Genomic DNA, 20,165 nt, shown 5'->3' on the forward strand with positions numbered 1-20,165 from the left:
AAAATATTTGTATTTCTTGAGCTGTAATATTTTTGTACCTTTTTGAATTTCCTTCTTAATTCGGTAATGTCCACCATGGCCAATTGATTCGCGAATTTTATATAATACATCAAATAATTTGTAATTGTTACAACAGCTTTTCCACATTTTTAACCGTAACAATGTCGTAATGCCTTAGCAACCAAAAATGAGGGTTTGCCTTCCGAGATGAGATTTTTGCAATTTTTACTTCATCTACTAAATTGCGATATTTTGATAAACTCATTCGAAAGCAAGCACTGTTTTGTGGGATTTCTTCAATACAATTATGAAATTTAATTTTCATTTCATTTTTATCCATTTTACTAACTTAACAAGTTAACCAAAAGATAAAGACTTATTTTGAAACTTCCTAAGAATAACTGTTATTGTATTTTACTGTTGGTACTTTTATTTTAACAGAATCATTCCTATCACTTTCGTTATGTGATATATTATTAAACGTACTTTAAACTTTAACTAGGCGTCATTAGTAATTGTACACATCAACTAGTAAAAGGTTTACATTTCGTATTTTATATACACATTAACTAGGTAAATTAGTTAATGTATGCATTGACTAGACCGTGTGTACATTCACGGAATTAATGCTTTAACTGTAACATATACATCCAAAGGATTAACAATTAACACCTTTTACACTGGAGCACTAATTTAGATTTTCTTCGATATCAACTTGTATTTCATTGCTGTAAGTGAACAAGAAGAGTGACAGAGATGTTTTGTTCGTTCTTTTTAGTATGTTTGTTGCATCTAGTATATTCGTTATCTGCAACTGTTTTCTTTTTTGCACGTTGGATCGAGACAGGCGCTTTTCATTTAAATGATAAATATTTATAGCGATAGGTTTTAAATAGGTTTAAATAGATAGGTTAAGTTTTTTAAAATTGATTGACCCTATATGTTTTACTTTTTGATTCTGAGGCTTAGTTTTTCCAATAATAATAAAAAAAGTTGAAACTACAGGGTGCGAACTCCAAAGTACGTCACTCGTACGATTGGAGCGTATAAAAATCAATAAAATTCCTGGAGAGAGACAATGCTACGAATCTTATGCGCTAGAAGAAAACAGAAAAAAACGGGAGCGAGCGTAACGTCTGTGAATTTCTTTCTTCTTACTTAAAACGTCATCTGGAGTCGGGGGGTGGAGAATTTTAAACTTTTACATTAATTATTGCAAAAATTAATCAATTTTTGAACGTGCAAACGTTACTAATCCGTCTAATTTAATTTAGATTATCGATTTTTTTAAAGACGGTCGTTCTAATCGATTAACCTTAACGGCCCTATTGTAACTCGACTGCTGGTTACAAGTTAAGTATTTGAGATAATGATCAAGAATTGGAGATTTGAATAATGCGCTGTATTATCCATTCCAACATGACATTGGAGAATTGTTTTACTGAACAAATTAAAAAGTTAAAATCATGTAAAAAGACAAAACAAAGAGATTTATTTAAATCTTTAATAAAATTTATAACAGTACATAATCATTTTACACAGATCGATTTACTTACAATTAGTCGGCCGTCGTTTTTTATAACGAAAGGTTTTTATAAAAAACGTTTTTCGGTTTATATACACTGTACAAATATATAAAAAACGAATTGTGCATTTAAACACAACCTTAAACACATTATTAGTTTATTACTTTTTTAGCCAGTTATTGAGTTCGATATTGCGAGGCACTAACATTTTTATTAAGTACTTCATTTAATATTGTTTACTTTTCAGTTCAGATATGTAAGTTTTTTAAATTTTAAATTAACGTTTAGTCAGCTTTACATAACGATATGTATGATTACAAACATGGGGATTCGAAAACTCTTCAAAGCACAGTCCCGTTAGGCAATCCGCTTAGTTCCGACTCTTTTTTCATATCGTCAATCGTTGAAATAGAAGCTCTCCTCTCGGTCAAATCGAGCGGAAATTTAAAGCTGATTTCTGGTTTGCTACCAAAAGCTACCGATGGATCCTCAGACATTTCGATGCCCGGGGTCCTTTTCCTTCTTCTTCTTTCTTTATTTTCACCGTGATTTCTGTGACGTCTCAAACACGAAAGAACAACGAATAGAACGCAAGCTGTTAGAAACACTATCAAACTAACAATTCCAATGACTAATCCAACGTTTTGTTTCATTTTTTCTACGAAACTCAGTTCTGAGTACGGTGTAGGACACTTTGGTAATACACGCTGCTTTAATGTTAGATCGATTGGATTATTTTTTAAAGTTAACGGTGTAACACAATTTAAACCCTTTATGTTTGTTATATTAGTTCGTGTTTTATTCAAAAAGTTTAACACGGGCAATACGTCACAAAGTCTACATGAAAACGAGTTGTTGTTTAAATAAACGGTTTCGATTTTTATTAACGATTTTAGTAGCTTTTCCGAAATTTTTACAATTCTATTTCGCGAAGCGTCAAGTAAACTTAAATGTGTTGGTAATGATTGCACGGTTAAATTTTTAATCAGATTCCCGGAAATATTTAATTTTTGCACCTGAATGCCGGAGATAAAGTTATGAGGAAATTCTTCCAGTTTCAAATCGGCGATCGATAAATCACGCACTTTATACATCACTTGCAAAATCGATTTAACCATCGACGCCGAAAACTGATTACCGCTGATACTGAACCTCTGCAACGAATTCGCCACCGGATTCAACGATTCCACGTCGAATTTGCTCAGTTTGTTGTAGCTGATGTCTAGGTCGATTAGTGTTGATAAATTGAAAAAAGCGGTTGATGTCACTTTTGCCAGTCGATTTCTAGCCAAACACAGCGTTCTTAAACGTATTTGATGAACGAATGCTTTCTCTAAAACGACGGGTAACATATTTCCATCCAAATAAAGCGATTTTAATCGTCTTAAATCGATAAATTCGTCGGTGTCCAAAAATTGAATGCGATTATCACCTAAATCCAAATGAGTTAGGTAAGGCAGAAGATGGTAAATTTGTGTGTTGATACGGGATATTCCACACGCTCTGCACTCTAACACACGGAGTTCCTATAACAAAGAAAATAAAATAATTATAATTGATACAAAATCGTAAAATTAAAGTAATTAATTATTATTGGAGCGAGAACGATTTCTTGGGTTGTCAGAAATCACATAGTTTATGTCGTTCGAAACAATAGAACCTAACCCTGTTATTACAACTGGCAGCGTCGTCCCGCCATCGATTATGTCGATAGGAGGATTACGTTCGCGTTGAGTTTCGCGAAATTCGATAATTCATCGATAACTACGTTCCTCTCGTAATCTTCTCATCCTCACTCTGTAATTTATTGTCGTGAAAAGGTAAAGTCGCCGCAAACAAAGCGACGCGATATTCGATCAAAAGTCCTAATTCCGCATGGAAAACTCTAATTATACTTGTTAAAACCGCGTAGTCTCCGGTCGGTGCCCATAAATTCTACGATTCGTCGCGGAATGAAAAGGGCGCGATAAATCTAGCTTGTTATCCTTCCGAAGGAAAAGACCTGTCTCCCGTCGAATAAACGAATGCTTTCCGGAACAAACTCGAACCGATGTTGAATCACTATTGTCGCATTATCATGATAAATCAGATTCGACAGGTTAATAGTTTTATTACCGAAATCGATTTTTCACAAAAAAACCTATTCAAATTTGTAATGCAACTTACAATTTAATCAATGGATAACTTAAGGGAGTTGATAGTTCAAAATTGAGGTATCGATTATTCCAACCCTAATAATATCAACATTGATTTTCGTAATGTTAAAAAAATCATGTTTATCAAATTATTTTTAATCTAGAGAACAATTTCAAGTTAATGATTTCGAAAATTCAAAATTAACAAAATCACAACTAAACAAATATCGGCTGTTTCAATCGCAATAACTTCAATGTTTTTACACGTGATTTATTTAATATTTTCGTTCTACCAAAATAAACAAAATAAAAAGATTCTTTTGCAATTATGTTAACCGGAAAACGATTAAATATAAAATATTATTTAAAAATGAAAATTCAGTGGGGCGCAAAACAGTTGTGGAATAACTAGCTATGTTCACAAAGTATAGTTTTGAGAAAACAAAGAAAAACGTTTGTTTGGCATATGCCTTCCATAGTAGTTATTTTTGTCCTTTTGTTTTATAACTAACTGTAATAACAATTACTTACTATAAAAATATCTTCTTTTTTTTGTTTCTGGCTTTGGTTATATATAAAAAAAGAATGCACATGGCCTCTTATAGCCGCCGGTTCTGGTACAGATTGATAAAAAGTAGCGATTCATGCTGCATTTTTATGATTCAGTTGACGGCCTACGAAAGTAGGATGGAGGGCGCAAATGACAATCAGTTACACGTAAAAAAATTGCAACGGCAATGTAGTATTACTACCAAACCCAAAAAATAAAAAAAGAATACAAAAGGGAAACTGCTTTAATAAAAAAACTAAAAATAAAATGAACAGATATGTGAACTAAAATTAGAACTAAAACTAGAACTATCACTAGAAACTTTCGGGTTTTGCAGTGCGTCTTTTAAGAAAAGTGGTCACTTCGAACCAGTTTCTGAAGAAGGTTGCAACATGGCATCCGAAACGTCAAACCTTTTCTTAAAAGACGCACGGCAAAACCCGAAAGTTTCTAGTGTTAGTTCTAGTTTTAATCTCATTTCGGCCGTGAAAGCCTTCGTAATTATATTATGAACAGATATTGTCTGTGAAATCTATCACCACAAGCAGTGTTGTTAAATACCCGGGTATTTATTTTCAAGGGTAAATTTCCAGGATATAAGAATACAGAGTCGATTATCGATATACCAAACTTATTTATAACATCTACAAAAATGCTACAATGACGGTAAAATTGCATGAAAGTACTGAAGAGAATAGAAGTAGTAAAGTACTGATTGTGAGTAAAACAACGCGATACACTGTTGAACCCAAATTGTTCATCTCAGTCCTCAGAGTGCATTTAAACAACTGGATTGAACCCAAAAAGGCATAAACATTGATTGCAAATGCTTAAGTAATTTGCGCTACGCGAGGATATAGTTCTTATATAATAAGATATGATAACCTTGGAGAGATTAAACTAATTCTGAACGACTTAAAGGAGGTGTGTGCAAGAGTCGGACTAAATATCAACGAGGCGAATCAAAATTTATGATAACTTGTTCCCAGCATCAACATTGGAGATAATGCGATTGAGACGGTTGACAGTTATGTATATCTTGGCTATGAGGTTCGTGTATCGAGAGATAATCAAACAAGCGAACTAAACAGAAGGATCACTCTCGTATGGGCAGCCTACGGGAAACTTAGAGACATCTTCAAGAGAAAAGGCCAAGAAAGGCTTTCAATTAATGCTTATTTCCGATTATGACATAAGGCTCCAAAACTTAAACATTAACGGCAGCCACAGCCAGGAGGATCCAAGTAACGCAAAGATAGATGGAGAGGTCGATCCTGGTTCTAACTCTGAGAAACTACATACGAAATGAAGACCTTTGAAGAAGAACTGGCGTAACTGATGTGATCAACATTGTGACAAAGCTTTTTGTCGCGCGAATGAAGAATGAGCAGTGGACAAAACGGTTGCTTGAGTGGAGACCGCGAGCGAACAGACTAAGTAGACGTCAAAATAATGAGCAACGATTGGATTCAGACAGCACAGAATAGAACCGAATGAAACAGAATAGGGGAGGTCTATGTCCAACAATGGACGCAGAGGGCTGCATGATGAAAATAACCATAATAACTTGATCTAATCTAAATTACGACAGATTCGTTTAATGATAATACATCTTTGATTGTTGACAATTCCTCGTCTTCAACGTCCTCATCATCTTCCACTTCATTTTTTTTGGAATCTGTTTTATTTTATTTTTACCTTGGGCCGGGGTATATACCCGGATAAATACCCATTTTAGAAATACCTACCCGCCGGGTATTTACCCAGCGCCCATCACTGACCACAAGGTAAAACTTAACTCCTTTTAATAACAGCAGATAAGTATTTCATAAATTCTATTCTGAATCACTACCACCAGCTAAGTCCTCAGTCTGTTTAAGATTTTCATAAAAATGGAGAAATTCCTTGGGCACAAATCGTTGTACAATAGGCATGATGCTGTCGTATTTGGATGACTACGGTGGAACGGTGCACCATATGCCAATGGTACGTCACTTAAGTTAATGGAAATTGTTTTGTCTTTTATAAGCGCGTATCCCTCCAACATTGTGTCATTATAACATGGGCTTACGTAAACCTTATCGGAATAGACTTGATCATATTAGGAAATCCGATACATTGATAACATAAATGTCTTCTTCTTAACAACCTAAGATTTATAATCGTGTATCATTGATTGGGTGACACATTCGACTTTGAAATTTTTACCACACGATTTAACTGGTTTGTACCATTCTTCTGACAGATAAAGTAATTCTTGCGTTTCTTTTTATTAATTTGCAAAGTCCCTGTCAGCCGGTAGAAAACTATGGCCAAGTTCCGGAAGATGATGAATGATTGTAGAGAATCTACCAGTTCGAACAAGAGCCATTAAAAAGTGAATCATTGCGGAGTTCTTATTCTGGCCGCCACAGTTGTCCGTAAAAGTATACTACAATCTAACATCATTACATATGTAGTTATCAATGTAGTGCTTCAAAAAGGAAATGCTTTCATTGGAACCTTTTTTACCAATGATTTCATTAAACATATACATAACGGCACTATTTGTTTTACATGAGTGAAATCCATGATTCAAGACTCAAACCTGACTGGCATAAAATATATTCGAGGATGTTATCACCGCAACAGGCAAATTTTGCTGATAGTCAAGGCATATTGTTTCAATAGTTGAATTTGTCCCCGCCAATTTAGTGTTTTCTTTCAAATCATCATAGAATGCTTGAATTTTCCTTAAATGGAGTTCTTTCTAAACCAGTAGTACTTTCCATAAATTCTCATCAGTAGTTTGGTCGATCTTCATTTTTAGATTATCGCATACAGAGCATATATCAGTTCAGGGTGCACCAAATGAAATATTATATATATATTATATTATAGTAACTTTAGGCTTTATAGGCTTATTTTCCTTCAACAGTTTATAATTTTCTGGCTCGTATTTCTTCAGATACATTTCATGCATTATTTTCACATTTAATTCAACAGGCAAATATTTTTTTTGACTTCGCGATTAATGAGATTCTCGAAGAAGAAAACTATCGATATGCTGCGAAATAGACTTTAATAGGTCATCACTTAATTTATTAGGACAGTTTGAATGTTTTCTATGGCCGTCGGTAGCTGGTAAGGATTTTCCTGAACAGCACTCTTCCGCTATTCGTTGAATTCGAGATTTATGAATTGAATGCAGATTACAAAACACTGTGCGACAAACCTGTTCCTTTTTGGTTCCTATTGTAATACTGTACATAAAAGTATAATTTCGATTGTAAGATTCCTTGTTTTCTATTCCCTATCTTCTTCTTTTTACTTCAGAAGCGATTACAAGACCGCTTAAATAAGCATCCTGAACATTTTTATCAGCGTTCTTATAAAATCCTTCAAATATTTTAGAACGCTCTAACTCTGTAAATTTCTCATAGCACTGCTTTTTGCATTGACATCTGCAACCCTGCCTTTTTGCTTAAATTTGTTTCTTAACACTATTTATATATGCTTTTCCACTATTTCTTGCTGTCTTCCTTACATTCCGTTTCCATTTACTAGGAACCCTAATCCGCTTTCTTCCTTTGGACGAATCACCTGTTTCAGTAACCTCACTTGTCATAAAAATGTTGCCATTTTGTACAGAACTGTCCCTGCTATCACTGTTTACACTTTCTTCAATGTAGTCTGCCTCAATGTCGCTATTATCCGAATAACGAAATGGATCTAAATACTCCATTTTTTTAGTAACAATTAGAACATAGGACACACATGGTCTGTTATTGCCACCAAAGAAAACAAAATAAATTTTTATAGGGGAAGGTTCTTGGTTGCAAGATCAGGCTATGTAAACCTGTAGAGCATATCGTTTACCTAAAATAGACGGACACAAGCAAAATATCATTTTAATCAAAAATGGCGCTTAGCCGGTTATTGCACCAAACCCTTCAATTAGACACTGCTGCATGAAGAATGTTGAAGAAGAATGTTGAAGCAGTTGGAACCTGATTTCTGAACGAATGTTGATATAGTCTACAAGAAGAAACTAAAAATACATATGGAAATACAAATGACCTAGTGGTAGTAAACACGTTTGTTTTAACTTAAAAGTACACATAAATTCACGATAAAAATGAAATCAAGAAATGAAAAATCTATTACAGATCTAGTCCTAGTGAACGAGGTTGGGCAAAGTAAACGACGTTAATGTTAAGAGACTGTCAAAACTGTATTGAAAATAAACGTCAAGATGTCAAAGACGGAATAATAAACAACATAAAGAGCTTCAAATTGCTACAAAATAACAACAGGCTAAAATATCAGAATAAAATTGAAGTGGAAACAAAATCTAGTTGGAACAAATATAAAAACGAAAGATTAAGAAACAAATGGTTTTTCAAAGAAACATTAACCCTTTCAGCCTTGAACTTTTAAATTTGAAAATATTAAATTTCTTGAACCTTTTCAAGAACTTCGAAACTAAATTTGAATTGGTTTGCTTCATAGGTGTAGGACTTAATCAGTTGTGGCACATGTGACCAGTAAGTATTACAAGGGAAGTGTCACAACTGTGTCTCAACGATTTCGATAAAATTTGGTATAGGCATAGAATGGACCAAAATAACCCTTACGTCTTTTTGATACGTGCGGTAAAGACCCCTCAGGCGAGTTTTAGGAGTTAAATGTTAGGGAAAAAGTACGTTTTCGCTTATATTTTGAAAACGAAAAGTGTTATCAAAATTCATAATTAGGTAAATTCAAACTCATATTTTATTTTCAAGGTTAAATATACCACAGGGTGAAAACGGGGGCGAACAACCCTTATTTTTTTCGGAATTATTTAAATCGATTGTGGTGACGTTAATATTCAATATGTGTTGATAAATGAGCTGTAATATAGAATAAAAGGAATTTTGGAAACTAGTTTTGTTTAGCTTCTTTAAGTTCGTTTTTAACATTTTTTCATTATCATATCTTCATGAAAAAGTTGGCAACATAGTAGAATAAGTTTGTAATTTTGGCAATAATCATTTATCTGATATTACAATACTACGAAATGTTTTCGTAGATTGAAATTCAGAAAATATTACGGTACCTACTACACAGTAGTATACTAATACAATGTTGCAACATATTTGCATTTCTTTTAAGTGCTTCCTGAAACCATACGAAGCATGATACAGCATTTCAACATTAAGATTTTCGATTCAGAGTCGATCGAAGAATGTCGTTTCGTATACATTATCCGCCAATTTCTAACAACCTGTATATTCGCTTATTGCTTGAAGACGAAAACAGCTATCGAAATGTAGTAAATGTAAACATATGTATATTCATTTTTAATCTTTTTGATTGATATATCACACATATATCTGAGGATTTCAGGGGGCAGACCACCGGAAGTAGACTACAACTTCGTTATTATAAATGGAATGCTATAGTTTTTATTGCACCTTTTAATGATATGCGAGAAAATATGTAGACTTTGATAAAAGCTAGCATACCTAGCATTTTCCGTTTTCGAGTTATTTTCATTTTAAGTTTTTTTGGGCCAATATTCATTCAAGCAAGTTGTAACTTGGTTCGATTACTCTTCAGATAATAACAAATAAATTGTCATTTGTTGTATTAGAGTATTTTATACAGAATGGGCAAAAATTGATTTATCGTTTATCCATATTCAATGGCAAGAAAGTCGAAAATTTTAAATGGAACGCCCCATATTTTTGTAACCTACTAGAGAGAGAATATAATTTCTACAAATCATCCATAAACATTATTACCTATTTATTGTAGTTTCCCTGATATTGGGAAATTTATCAAAACATGCACAGAATGCCAGAAAATGTTTTTTTATTAGAACGCCACGGAATATATATGTAGGTACTTGTAGTACGTTCAAAAACATTATTTATGTGTTTTATTCTCATGCGTTCTATATCAAACCTAGTGAAGTTACAGGAGTTTTCAACATGTAACCACTTTTCTAGTAAATTAATCGCACAGTAAAATGTTTAGAGATAAAAATTGTTAGTGGTAAAAAGTACTAATAACGAAAACTTATCTTTATTCTATTAAAATAATAGTTTTGTCCATAAATGCATTAAATTCGTCACCTCGTCACCTACGTTCACCTCGTTTCGGTGTAATGACTAGGCTATCAGAAAGTGCCAACTCTTTTGCTATTGACATACCAAACTCCAACAAATTTGTTGTAAGATTCTATACAGATATATTTTTAGATACATTTTTTGTATGATTTTGGGAGTGAGTTTAATCCCAATTGGCACATCTGAAATTGATGAAATTTTAGGATGATTTAAAGTTTTTGTAATGAAACATGCTAAAACAAGTAGCACATAAGGTAACATCATATTTTTTGACACCGACGTTGATTTGCTCTCCTTTCGATGAAATGTACTTTTTTATCGAGTCTTACACTGTCCAAAACTTTGGATTTTGGAAAGATGGAACGCTAAGTGGTCTACCCTTCAAAACACTGTTCCGTGACCAATTTTTAAATGTGTCACTACGATCTGTCTCCTAAAATCTTTGATGGATATCGTCTTCGTTCCATGAATTCTTCTGTATAGCAAGAAAATGTCATACAACTGCCATATACACAACTGCCATATATTCAACTGCCATATCAATTATCCTTGTGAATTTAAGACAACAGTACCATTTTTTACCCCTTATCGTTATAGAATGTTTTTCTTGGAGTTAATCATGATGGTCTACCCCACTCATGTATATGTCAATGGTGAATCAGTCTTGGCTGAGCAACTTACACTTTTAAGTTTTGTTCTATGCTCCATCTTAAAACTGATGCTACTGGTATTATGGTATCAAAATTTGTGGCCAAAAAACATTTGTTATCATTCCATTTTACCAGTAATATTTTGTCTTCTCTATCAAATGATAACAGCATTCTGGAGGTAACATTTCTGTGTCTTTGATTGGTCGCAATGGACATTTTGCAGTCCGCTTTTCGCAGATAGTACCTGTTGCATGTACTTGCGTTTCTTTTAATTGACGAAATAAGTAATGGCGCTCAGATGGTAAAGTGCTTGCTAAATATAAGAAAGCCAATAACAATTTTGTTCTCAACTTTTGTGAACAACCAAAACGGACAAACAACGGAGAATATTTCCTCGCCTTAGCAGCAGGCGGTCATGCAATATTAAAACTTTTGCGGCACGTAAAGTTTATTCCAAAAACATGTTTCGCTTGGTTTTGTGGAGATATTGTTGAACGACATATCTTTATAACGATAGGTACTAACGATATACTCCACAAAACATCACTATCCCAACTGAAGTTGCAATATTCTCACCTCTCCCGCTCCTTTCTTTCCTTAAATCCTACACTGAGAGAAATGGATTGTACTATGCACTAAAAATATACTATAAGGTAATATAATATTTAATACGTTAGTGAGAGCGAGACGAGATTGTACTGAAGCATATAAATATAATGAATATAATACTGTAATGGAAAAATACCTTAATAGATTCTATAAATTAAACCATGTGCAATCTTACGCTAGAGAAAGGAAATATCATATATTGTTGACGACAGCAATTCGGCCGTCGACGTAGGTAATAGGAATAAGTAGAATAGAATAGTATTAGAAGTCTTAAGCAAGCTCTCATCGATTAAACTCGCGACCGGTGTAATTGTATTATAAGGGAAATAAAATATGTTTTAAAATTAACACTTTGTGTTTAAATAAAAATCTGATAAACTATAAAGTAAAGACATTACAATACAATGAATTGCTGCATGTATAATATTTTTTCTATAATACGATTCGTACAATCTATTTCTCTCAGTGTAAAGGAATACAAATTTGTACAATTGTTCCCTGCAAAAACTTCGAGTCTGTGAACGTAAGATGTTATAATTTCTGTGTCATGCGTTATATTCGACAGTTTTGTACTGAAAAACACATCAATTGTATTGACATTGAAAGAATTGTTAACAAAAACATAATGGAAAGGTAACATAACGTAAAATTGTTTACTTTTTTATATGTATATGTAATACAAATTTCTATACAGGGATGACATTCACTTAAATGAGCAAGGATTGGAAACGGTGTGGAACGTATAATTTTGACGACATAATTTTGTTATATGCAATACAGACAATTAATATAATCAATTTCTTCCTCTAAAAAACAATATTTAAGTTTAATCAAATTAACAACATATATTTTATCTAGCTGTTAAGAATTACGGTGCGCGTTGTTTTGACGGTCGATTTAAATAGCTAAAGGCATCCTAAAATTTCATCATTTTCAGAAGTGCCCATCAGGATCAAACTCACCCCCAAAGTCCGCGTCGCGCTATATACGTATAGAATCCACCAACAAATTTTTTTCCCTAAATCCGTGAAGGGTTACGGTGTTTTGACGGTCAATTTAAATCGCTAAAGCCACTCTTTAAATTATCGTAAAATTTCATCATTTTCAAAAGTCCCATCGGGGCAAACTCACCCCAAAGTTCACGTCGCGCTTATACGTATAGAATCTAACAATTTTTTTTTCTCGAAAACCATTAAGGGTTACGGTGTTTTGACGATCGGCTTAAATCGCTAAAGGCACCCTCTAAATCATCCTAAAATTTCATCAATTTCAGAAATACCCATCGGGGTCAAATTCACTCCTAAAATCCCATCCACGGTTTATGTTAATTTTTTTTCTCGAAAATCGTTAAGGGTTACGGTGTTTTGAAAATTGATAAACATACTTAGAACTGTGTTCTATTATGTTATGGAATTTGTCATAATTCAAAGGTGTCCATCAGGGTGAAAATATCCCTTTTTCGGGGTTGGGGATTGAAAATTTTTTTCTTACCAAATGGGGGTTGTAAGCTATTCTTGAGGGTAAGAGTGTCCCGTATGTGAGATTTGGTGACCCAAATCGTATTGGTTACGGAATTATGATTTTTTTAAGTTTATGGCAGGGATTTATGCATAACTTCTCACCAGTGGCCCATTTTCGTGATCTTATGAAGGTACGATACAGTGCAATTAAAAAATCACTATTATCTACCCCCATGGAAATATACAATCGTATAATTGCTAGCCATTTCACCAATTCTTTATGTCCAACGAAATTCGATGCCATGTTTACGCTTTTATTATCATATCATGGAACTACTGCTATTTTTTCATCATCTGTACAAATGAATTGTTGATACCACGTCCACTTTTCATTAGCTCATTTTCAGATGAGCATTCTCAACATGAGTTTGGGGCATTCGTGCTTCGGAATTCTACTTTTTAGATGAATTACCAGTCTATTGGTAGTCGAATACATTTTTCTCCTCCACTGAATTGCTTTTCCTTTTATACAGGGTGATTCATTAGCTCTATGACAAACTTTGGCAGATGAAAGGTGATGCGATTCTAAGGAAAAAATGTTATATGAATATGGGTCCGATTCGTTTTGGTTAAAGAGTTACAAGCCTTTGAAAATTTTACACAGTTTAATAGGCTAATGAAAATGTAACATAAAAAATAAGTTTAAAAATTACAAAAATTGTTCGAAATGTCCGCCTTCAGCTTGAATGCACGCTTCACATCGACGAAGTAAAGATTTGCAACAATCGCAACAATAATTATGAAACACAAATACAGAGTTGGCTGTGATAACAAAACTGAGTTCTTTATGTCAAACATTTCAATTTACTCTATTCTGTGTGTTTCAAAGTTTATAATTGTCAGAGTTTTGATCGAAAACGAAAATGCATGTATTTACGACTGAAGAATATGCAGATATTATTTTTGTATACGGGCTTTGTAACGGAAACGCTCGGCAAGCAGCAAGAGAATACCTTCGTAGGTTTCCAAATAGACATCAACCTGCCCATACAGTGTGTAGTGCATCATTTCGCAGACTGAGAGAAACAGGTAACCCCGCTCCACTACATTCCGTTCGTCCCCATGATGTGAATGTACAAAATGAAGAACGTGTTATTGATTTAGTACTTGACGACCCTTCAATTAGTACTCGGCGTATAGCGAGCATGTTACAAATATCCCAAAGTTTTGTATGGCGTGTATTGAATCGAGAAATGTTACATCCGTTTCATCGCCAAAATGTTCAAGCATTACATCCTGGAGATACTGAGCAACGCTTAGCATTTTGCCACTGGATTATTCAGCAACATGCTCAAAATAATAACTTCATTTCCCAAGTTCTGTGGTCTGATGAAGCGTGTTTCACTAGGGACGGCATAAATAATTATCATAACGAACATGTGTGGTCCTTGCAAAATCCACATGCAATTAGACCAGGAAGATTTCAGCAACGGTTTAGTGTAAACGTTTGGGGTGGCATTTTTAACAATTCTTTGCTACGTGTATGGGTGATAAATGGGGGCTTGTAACTCTTTAACCAAAATGAATCGGACCCATATTCATATAACATTTTTTCCTTAGAATCGTATCACCTTTCATTTGCCAAAGTTTGTCATAGAGCTAATGAATCACCCTGTATACTGCTTCAATACAACTTGTTCTTTGAATGAAATTATTGATTATATAGATAAATTTTGTTCGATTACCATTTCTTCACATCGCTTTCCGAAAGAATTGATGATTGAATGTACTTTCGAGAGTTTATCGCTATCGTTTAGTTCCCAATTTACATTCATAATGTCTAAATTATTTTGTCAAACACCATCTATGAATTGTATTTTAACTAGTTAATTAAGTCCACCAGTAAAGCATGTGGTTTGACAAGGTACATAGGTAACAAAAAGCACATACCGTGGTGAAGTACGGAAACAAAGACGCTAACAAAAAGAAAAAAGTTACTTCGAACTAGTTTCTGAAGAAGGTTGTAACATGGCATCCGAAACGTCAAAGCTTCTCTTAAAAGACGCACGGCAAAATCCGAAAGTGTCTAGTGTTAGTTCTACTTTTAGTTCAATTAACACCGGCGTGAAAGCCTTCGTACTTATAGAAATAAGTTACTATGGAAAAAATATCTGGGAATGTCTATACGAGAATGAAGACTACGAAATGTATAACCAAAAAGAGCAGAGGAAAAACAAGATCATCAAGCAAGGAAGCTAAAAGTCAGATGTGAGAGAGTTTTGGACACAGAATGCAAAGGAAACTCGAAACTACTTACCTTAAAGAAAGGTAAGAACTCAAACCAGAGATACATCAAACACAAGATCGGGGCGATATTTACGTTGATGGAGTAGCTAAAACGAAAATGGCTCGAATACTACAATGAATCATTGGAGGGAGAAATTCACAGTGAGCTTACAGTAAGGGTAGGGTAATAGAAAATTTCATACAACATTTCTAATAAATAATTTTTTTCTAAATTTCTAAATAAAGAGAGCATTGAATAAAATTAAAAATTAAAAAGCACTTGTAGCAGAGAACAAAAAACCTGAGATGTTAAAAAAATAAGAATATGTGTTAGAGAAATATTTTTCCGATGAGAAAATAACACTATACAATTATTGTCTCTGTCGTTTGATTCTACGTCTTATATTAGGAGTTTTTGTCTTATTTTAATATTTCAACATTATTTTTAAGAGCATGACACATAATTTTAAATTGTGTACTATTTGATTCCAATTTTAAGAATCAGGAGGATATTTAAATAAAAAAGCAAGAAATGTATAAATAATTAAAAAAATTATAATTAACTTAAAAATATAAAAACTTAATTAAACTTAAATTATTCCGATGAACTAACGGAAGGTTGTGTTCTGTCGGATTTGATGCTATATGCAAATCCCAATTGACAGGAAACTTAACAGGACCAACTTGCCTACTGATACCGAGAAAATCAGTTACTAAACTTTTTTATCATCAGCAAAGTATGTTACAACTTCATAGAACTTGAAGGGAATTTTGACATGGACTCTGATTACATATGTATCATACTAAGTAAATGTGGAATTCCTAAATGTAATGTTTCATATTTTCGACGACACCTTTTGTTATTTTTCTGAAATAACGATCGTTTTTTTCCCTTTTGTAAATCTGGTTTTTTCAACTTTTAACGTGGCTCGTGCATTATAATTTAGACGTTTATAATTTTAAATAATAGTTTAACGTTATTTTGTACTTAATTTTTGTAACTTTGATAATGTATTTGTTTGCTATCATATTTTTGAGTATAGAAGTGATAAACTGAGTAGTAAACTGACTTTGAGGCTTAAGTTATGTATTTGGATTTTTATGCTTCCATTTGTAAGTATTGTTCAATTTTAATTTTTCTTTAATTGTAAGTCTTGGTGGCCTTTGTTTTGTTTTAATTGATTAGTTTTGCCCTGAAGAAGAAATAAAATTATTCCGAAAGCTCAGTTAGAGGAAAAAAGGACAACTTTGTTTTAATTCTCTTGTATGGTCGATTCCCAGGATTTCCACATTTACTATATTGTAACGACTAAGATTCTTTTCCACATATCATACTAAGGTTACTAGGATAATGAAAAGAGGAGCCAGAACTAATCTTACTAACAAAAGCTTTCAGATTAACCTCCAGAACAATATCAACCCAAGTAGACCTATTTCACCTGTTTTCCACAATCAGCCTTGTACAATAACATACCGATACCAAATACCGAGACTGGACATCCTAGTTGTGCAACACCGGTATCTTTTCTTCTTTTACTAAATATCGTGAGTTGATTATAAACGTAAAGAGACAGCATTCAGAAAAAGTAAATGTAAATGGTGATACTGCATTTGGATCTTTACCTGATCGGATCTTTTATCTTAGTAATTTAAATGGAACACATTTTTTTTTATTTTCTAAGAAATTAGTTTATGACATTCTACATAACTTACAATTTCTGGTTTGCTTGCATTTAAAATGAAATTGAATGTAACTACACACTAACAAAAAATGTTTCATAGATGCATTGTAATAATCGGTGGATATTCGTGAATTTGTAGAATTTGATAAGTTATTATACAACGAATATAAATTTTGTTATTGTTGTTATAAAGTTATTGTTTGCAATTTTGTACATTTTATGGCACGATTTACTAGACCTGATGTTTTTAATATAGCTGCAAAATTATTAATGCCATCGTTTTTGTATTTTCTAAATTGGTTTTAAAATGGTTTTAAATACACCCATTTTGAAAGGCGTTGGTGCACATAATTTTTTTGAAGAAAAAAAGTAATCATATCTCTTTGTAATTTTAACAATAACAATTTACACAGTAGACCTTGGTTTGTACGAAGAAATAATACACTTTGTCATAAAGTACAGTATTTTACGCTTTACAATACATAATACAATAAATGCAAATTTGAAGAGGGTGTTCTGCTTTTAAATGTATCACACTGTAGATATTTACAACCTATTTCAGAAAATTGCGAAAATTGTTGCTTTAAAAATTTCAATCATCCCGGAAAAGAATGTTGAGTAGGGTTAGTTTTTTTAGAAATATCAATCAATCCAAGATAGAATGTTGGGTGAGCTTAGGTTTCTTTAGAAATACCAATCATCCCGGGACAGAATGTTGAGTAAGGTTAGTTTATTTTTAAAATATGAATCATCCTGGAAGAGAATGTTTGGTATGGTTAGTTTTGTTTACCAGATCCCCAAGTAAGAAATGTTGAAAAATGTTATGATCGTTGCGCAATGCCCGGTAGATTTTCAACAATACCGTTGCACTCTTCTCAAGCCTATCACAATTACTATAAATGGTCTGTCAATTGGATTGAATTGCAGAAAACCAAAATTTTCCCACAAATTCACTCATTATTTAAAAGTAACTTTAACCCACATGAACCTTACATTTCGTAAAAGTCCACCAAATTCTTATTATTCAATTTTAACAACAAAGGGTAAATAATCACTACCATTGACGGGCAACCTTAATGACTTTGAGGTTTTTGTTAAAATTATCAAAAAAAAAATGATGCAAGGTGTTTCTGATACGACCGGCGCTATTGGACTGATACATAAATCAGGCTGGATGACCAGTGACAATTTTATGAAAGTATTAGAAAATGTAGAACACACTCGTTGTTCCATAGAAAAGAAAGTGTGAAAGTGTGTAATTGAAGCACTAGTAAGGCCAATGGTATAGTGATCTTAACTTCACTACATACTTCAAAAAATTGTAATTTTTTGTGAACCTTGATCGCACAGCATTCGGACCATTTAAAACTTTTTTTAATCAGGGTGCAGATTCTTAGATGTTATCCCATCCAGGTCAAACGCTAACAATTTATGATCTCCCAGTAATCTGCTGTATGGCATGGGATCATGCAGCAACTTTTACAAATATAAAATCTGGTTTAAAATGCACCGCTATTTTGCCTTTTGATAAAGCAGTTTTTATAGAGGAAGACTATTTGTCGTCTTATGCAACGGATAGACCTTTGCCTGTTGGAAAAACTGACGAACAAAACAAGAATGATGAAAATCTTCCAGCAACAGGCTCAACACCTTCAACCAGTACCTGCAACATCTCAAGCTACACTATTTGTCTCCCCTGAAGATATTTGTCCATTTCCCAAAGCAGGTGAAAGAAAAATCACGAGACGTGGACCCCAAAAAAGGAAAAGTATTATCGTCACTGACACGCCCGAAAAATATGAAATAGCTTGTTGAAAAGAGAAGAAGTTGCGTAAGATATTAAAACTAAAAGTCGAAGAGGCAAAAAAGCGAATTACTGATGATGAGGTGACAAGTTTTGGATGATGAATCGTCTGATGAGCAGTGTGAAGAATGAAAATCTGGCAGTTCTGATTACAATGAATCTGAGGACGATAGAGAAATCATTGACGTGGGTAATTTTATCATTGCCAATGTTTGCGGTAAGGCTTCAATGAGGCAGTATGTCGCTCAAGTAACTGAATAATTAAGAGATGGATACGAAATTAAGTTTTTCAAAAGGTATGCTTTATCCTATGATTTTGTTGAGACAAAAGAAGAGCCTGCATTCTTTTAATAAAGTAGTGCTTCGGTTACCACTACCACTAAAAGACACGAGAACCTGATTTCTTGATATGATCTATTTCAATTTTGATTTAACTGACTCAAGTATTCATTAATTATATCGTTGGCTTAAGATGCAAACGGCCTAACTTCACTTTTATCTCAAAATGACAGTTTGAATTGATTGCATGTATAAAAATGATGCGCATCGACTGAAACACGCTTAACTCCCGAAATGTCAAAATTGCCGCGACAAAACACGACTCGAAACTGGCCTATCTCCTGCCTATTCTACACTAATACGCCATTGGCATAACTCCCATTATCGTTATGACAGTGCTGCGTAAATATTCGTCTCTGTAATTTAAAGTGCAAAACCTAATATTTTTTTAGGAAAATTTATTGCTTAGATTTTGCCTGTTGACATAAAATTAATAATACGTAAGTATCCTTTTTACTTTAATGCCCGGTTTTTGAAAGGGCAGGTTGTCGAACTGATAACTGATCGGGAGTAACGAGTTTAACAGATCAGCAATTATTTTTACAAAGTTTTGGAATTTTCCGTGGAACGAAAAACAACTATTTCTAAGGATGCTGGTTGAAAAGAAAACTACTTCCAGAGCTAGGGACAGAAAAACGGAGAACGAATCAAGAAGGGAATTCTCCTTTGTTTATTTCCTTGAAATAACATCAAAAGTAAGAGTATGTAAAACGATGTTTTGCAACACAGTAGCTATTCCACCTAGAACTGTCGCACGTTGGGTGATTGAAAAGAATAAAACATACGATGGCACACATAAAAATTCCTCCAATAAACTTAATCCCAGAACGGCAAAAATAAATGAATAGAAAGAATATCTATCAAATTTCTTTAATACTCTGCCAAATCTAGAATCACATTATTGTCGATTATCAACCAAGAAATTGTACCTTGAGAGAAATTGGCAAACAAAAATAGAGTTATATCGATTTTACAAAAATGATTGGAGCAAAAAAAAATGAATCAACACCAGTATCAGTTGCAACTTTT

General features: G+C 33.4%; 1 protein-coding gene across 1 annotated transcript in view; it reads right to left on the minus strand.

Moving 5' to 3' along the window:
• Positions 1–1,490: 1,490 nt before the first annotated feature.
• Positions 1,491–20,165, minus strand: part of LOC111415508 (insulin-like growth factor-binding protein complex acid labile subunit) — a 118,352-nt gene continuing 99,677 nt past the window's right edge. Inside the window, exon 3 of the mRNA XM_023047231.2 lies at positions 1,491–3,052. Within this exon, the coding sequence (XP_022902999.1) occupies positions 1,868–3,052 (1,185 nt within the window). The 3' untranslated portion in view covers positions 1,491–1,867. The remainder of the gene's footprint in view (positions 3,053–20,165) is intronic.

The sequence above is a fragment of the Onthophagus taurus genome, chromosome 6 (genome assembly GCF_036711975.1).
Source record: "Onthophagus taurus isolate NC chromosome 6, IU_Otau_3.0, whole genome shotgun sequence".
NCBI lineage: Eukaryota > Metazoa > Arthropoda > Insecta > Coleoptera > Scarabaeidae > Onthophagus > Onthophagus taurus.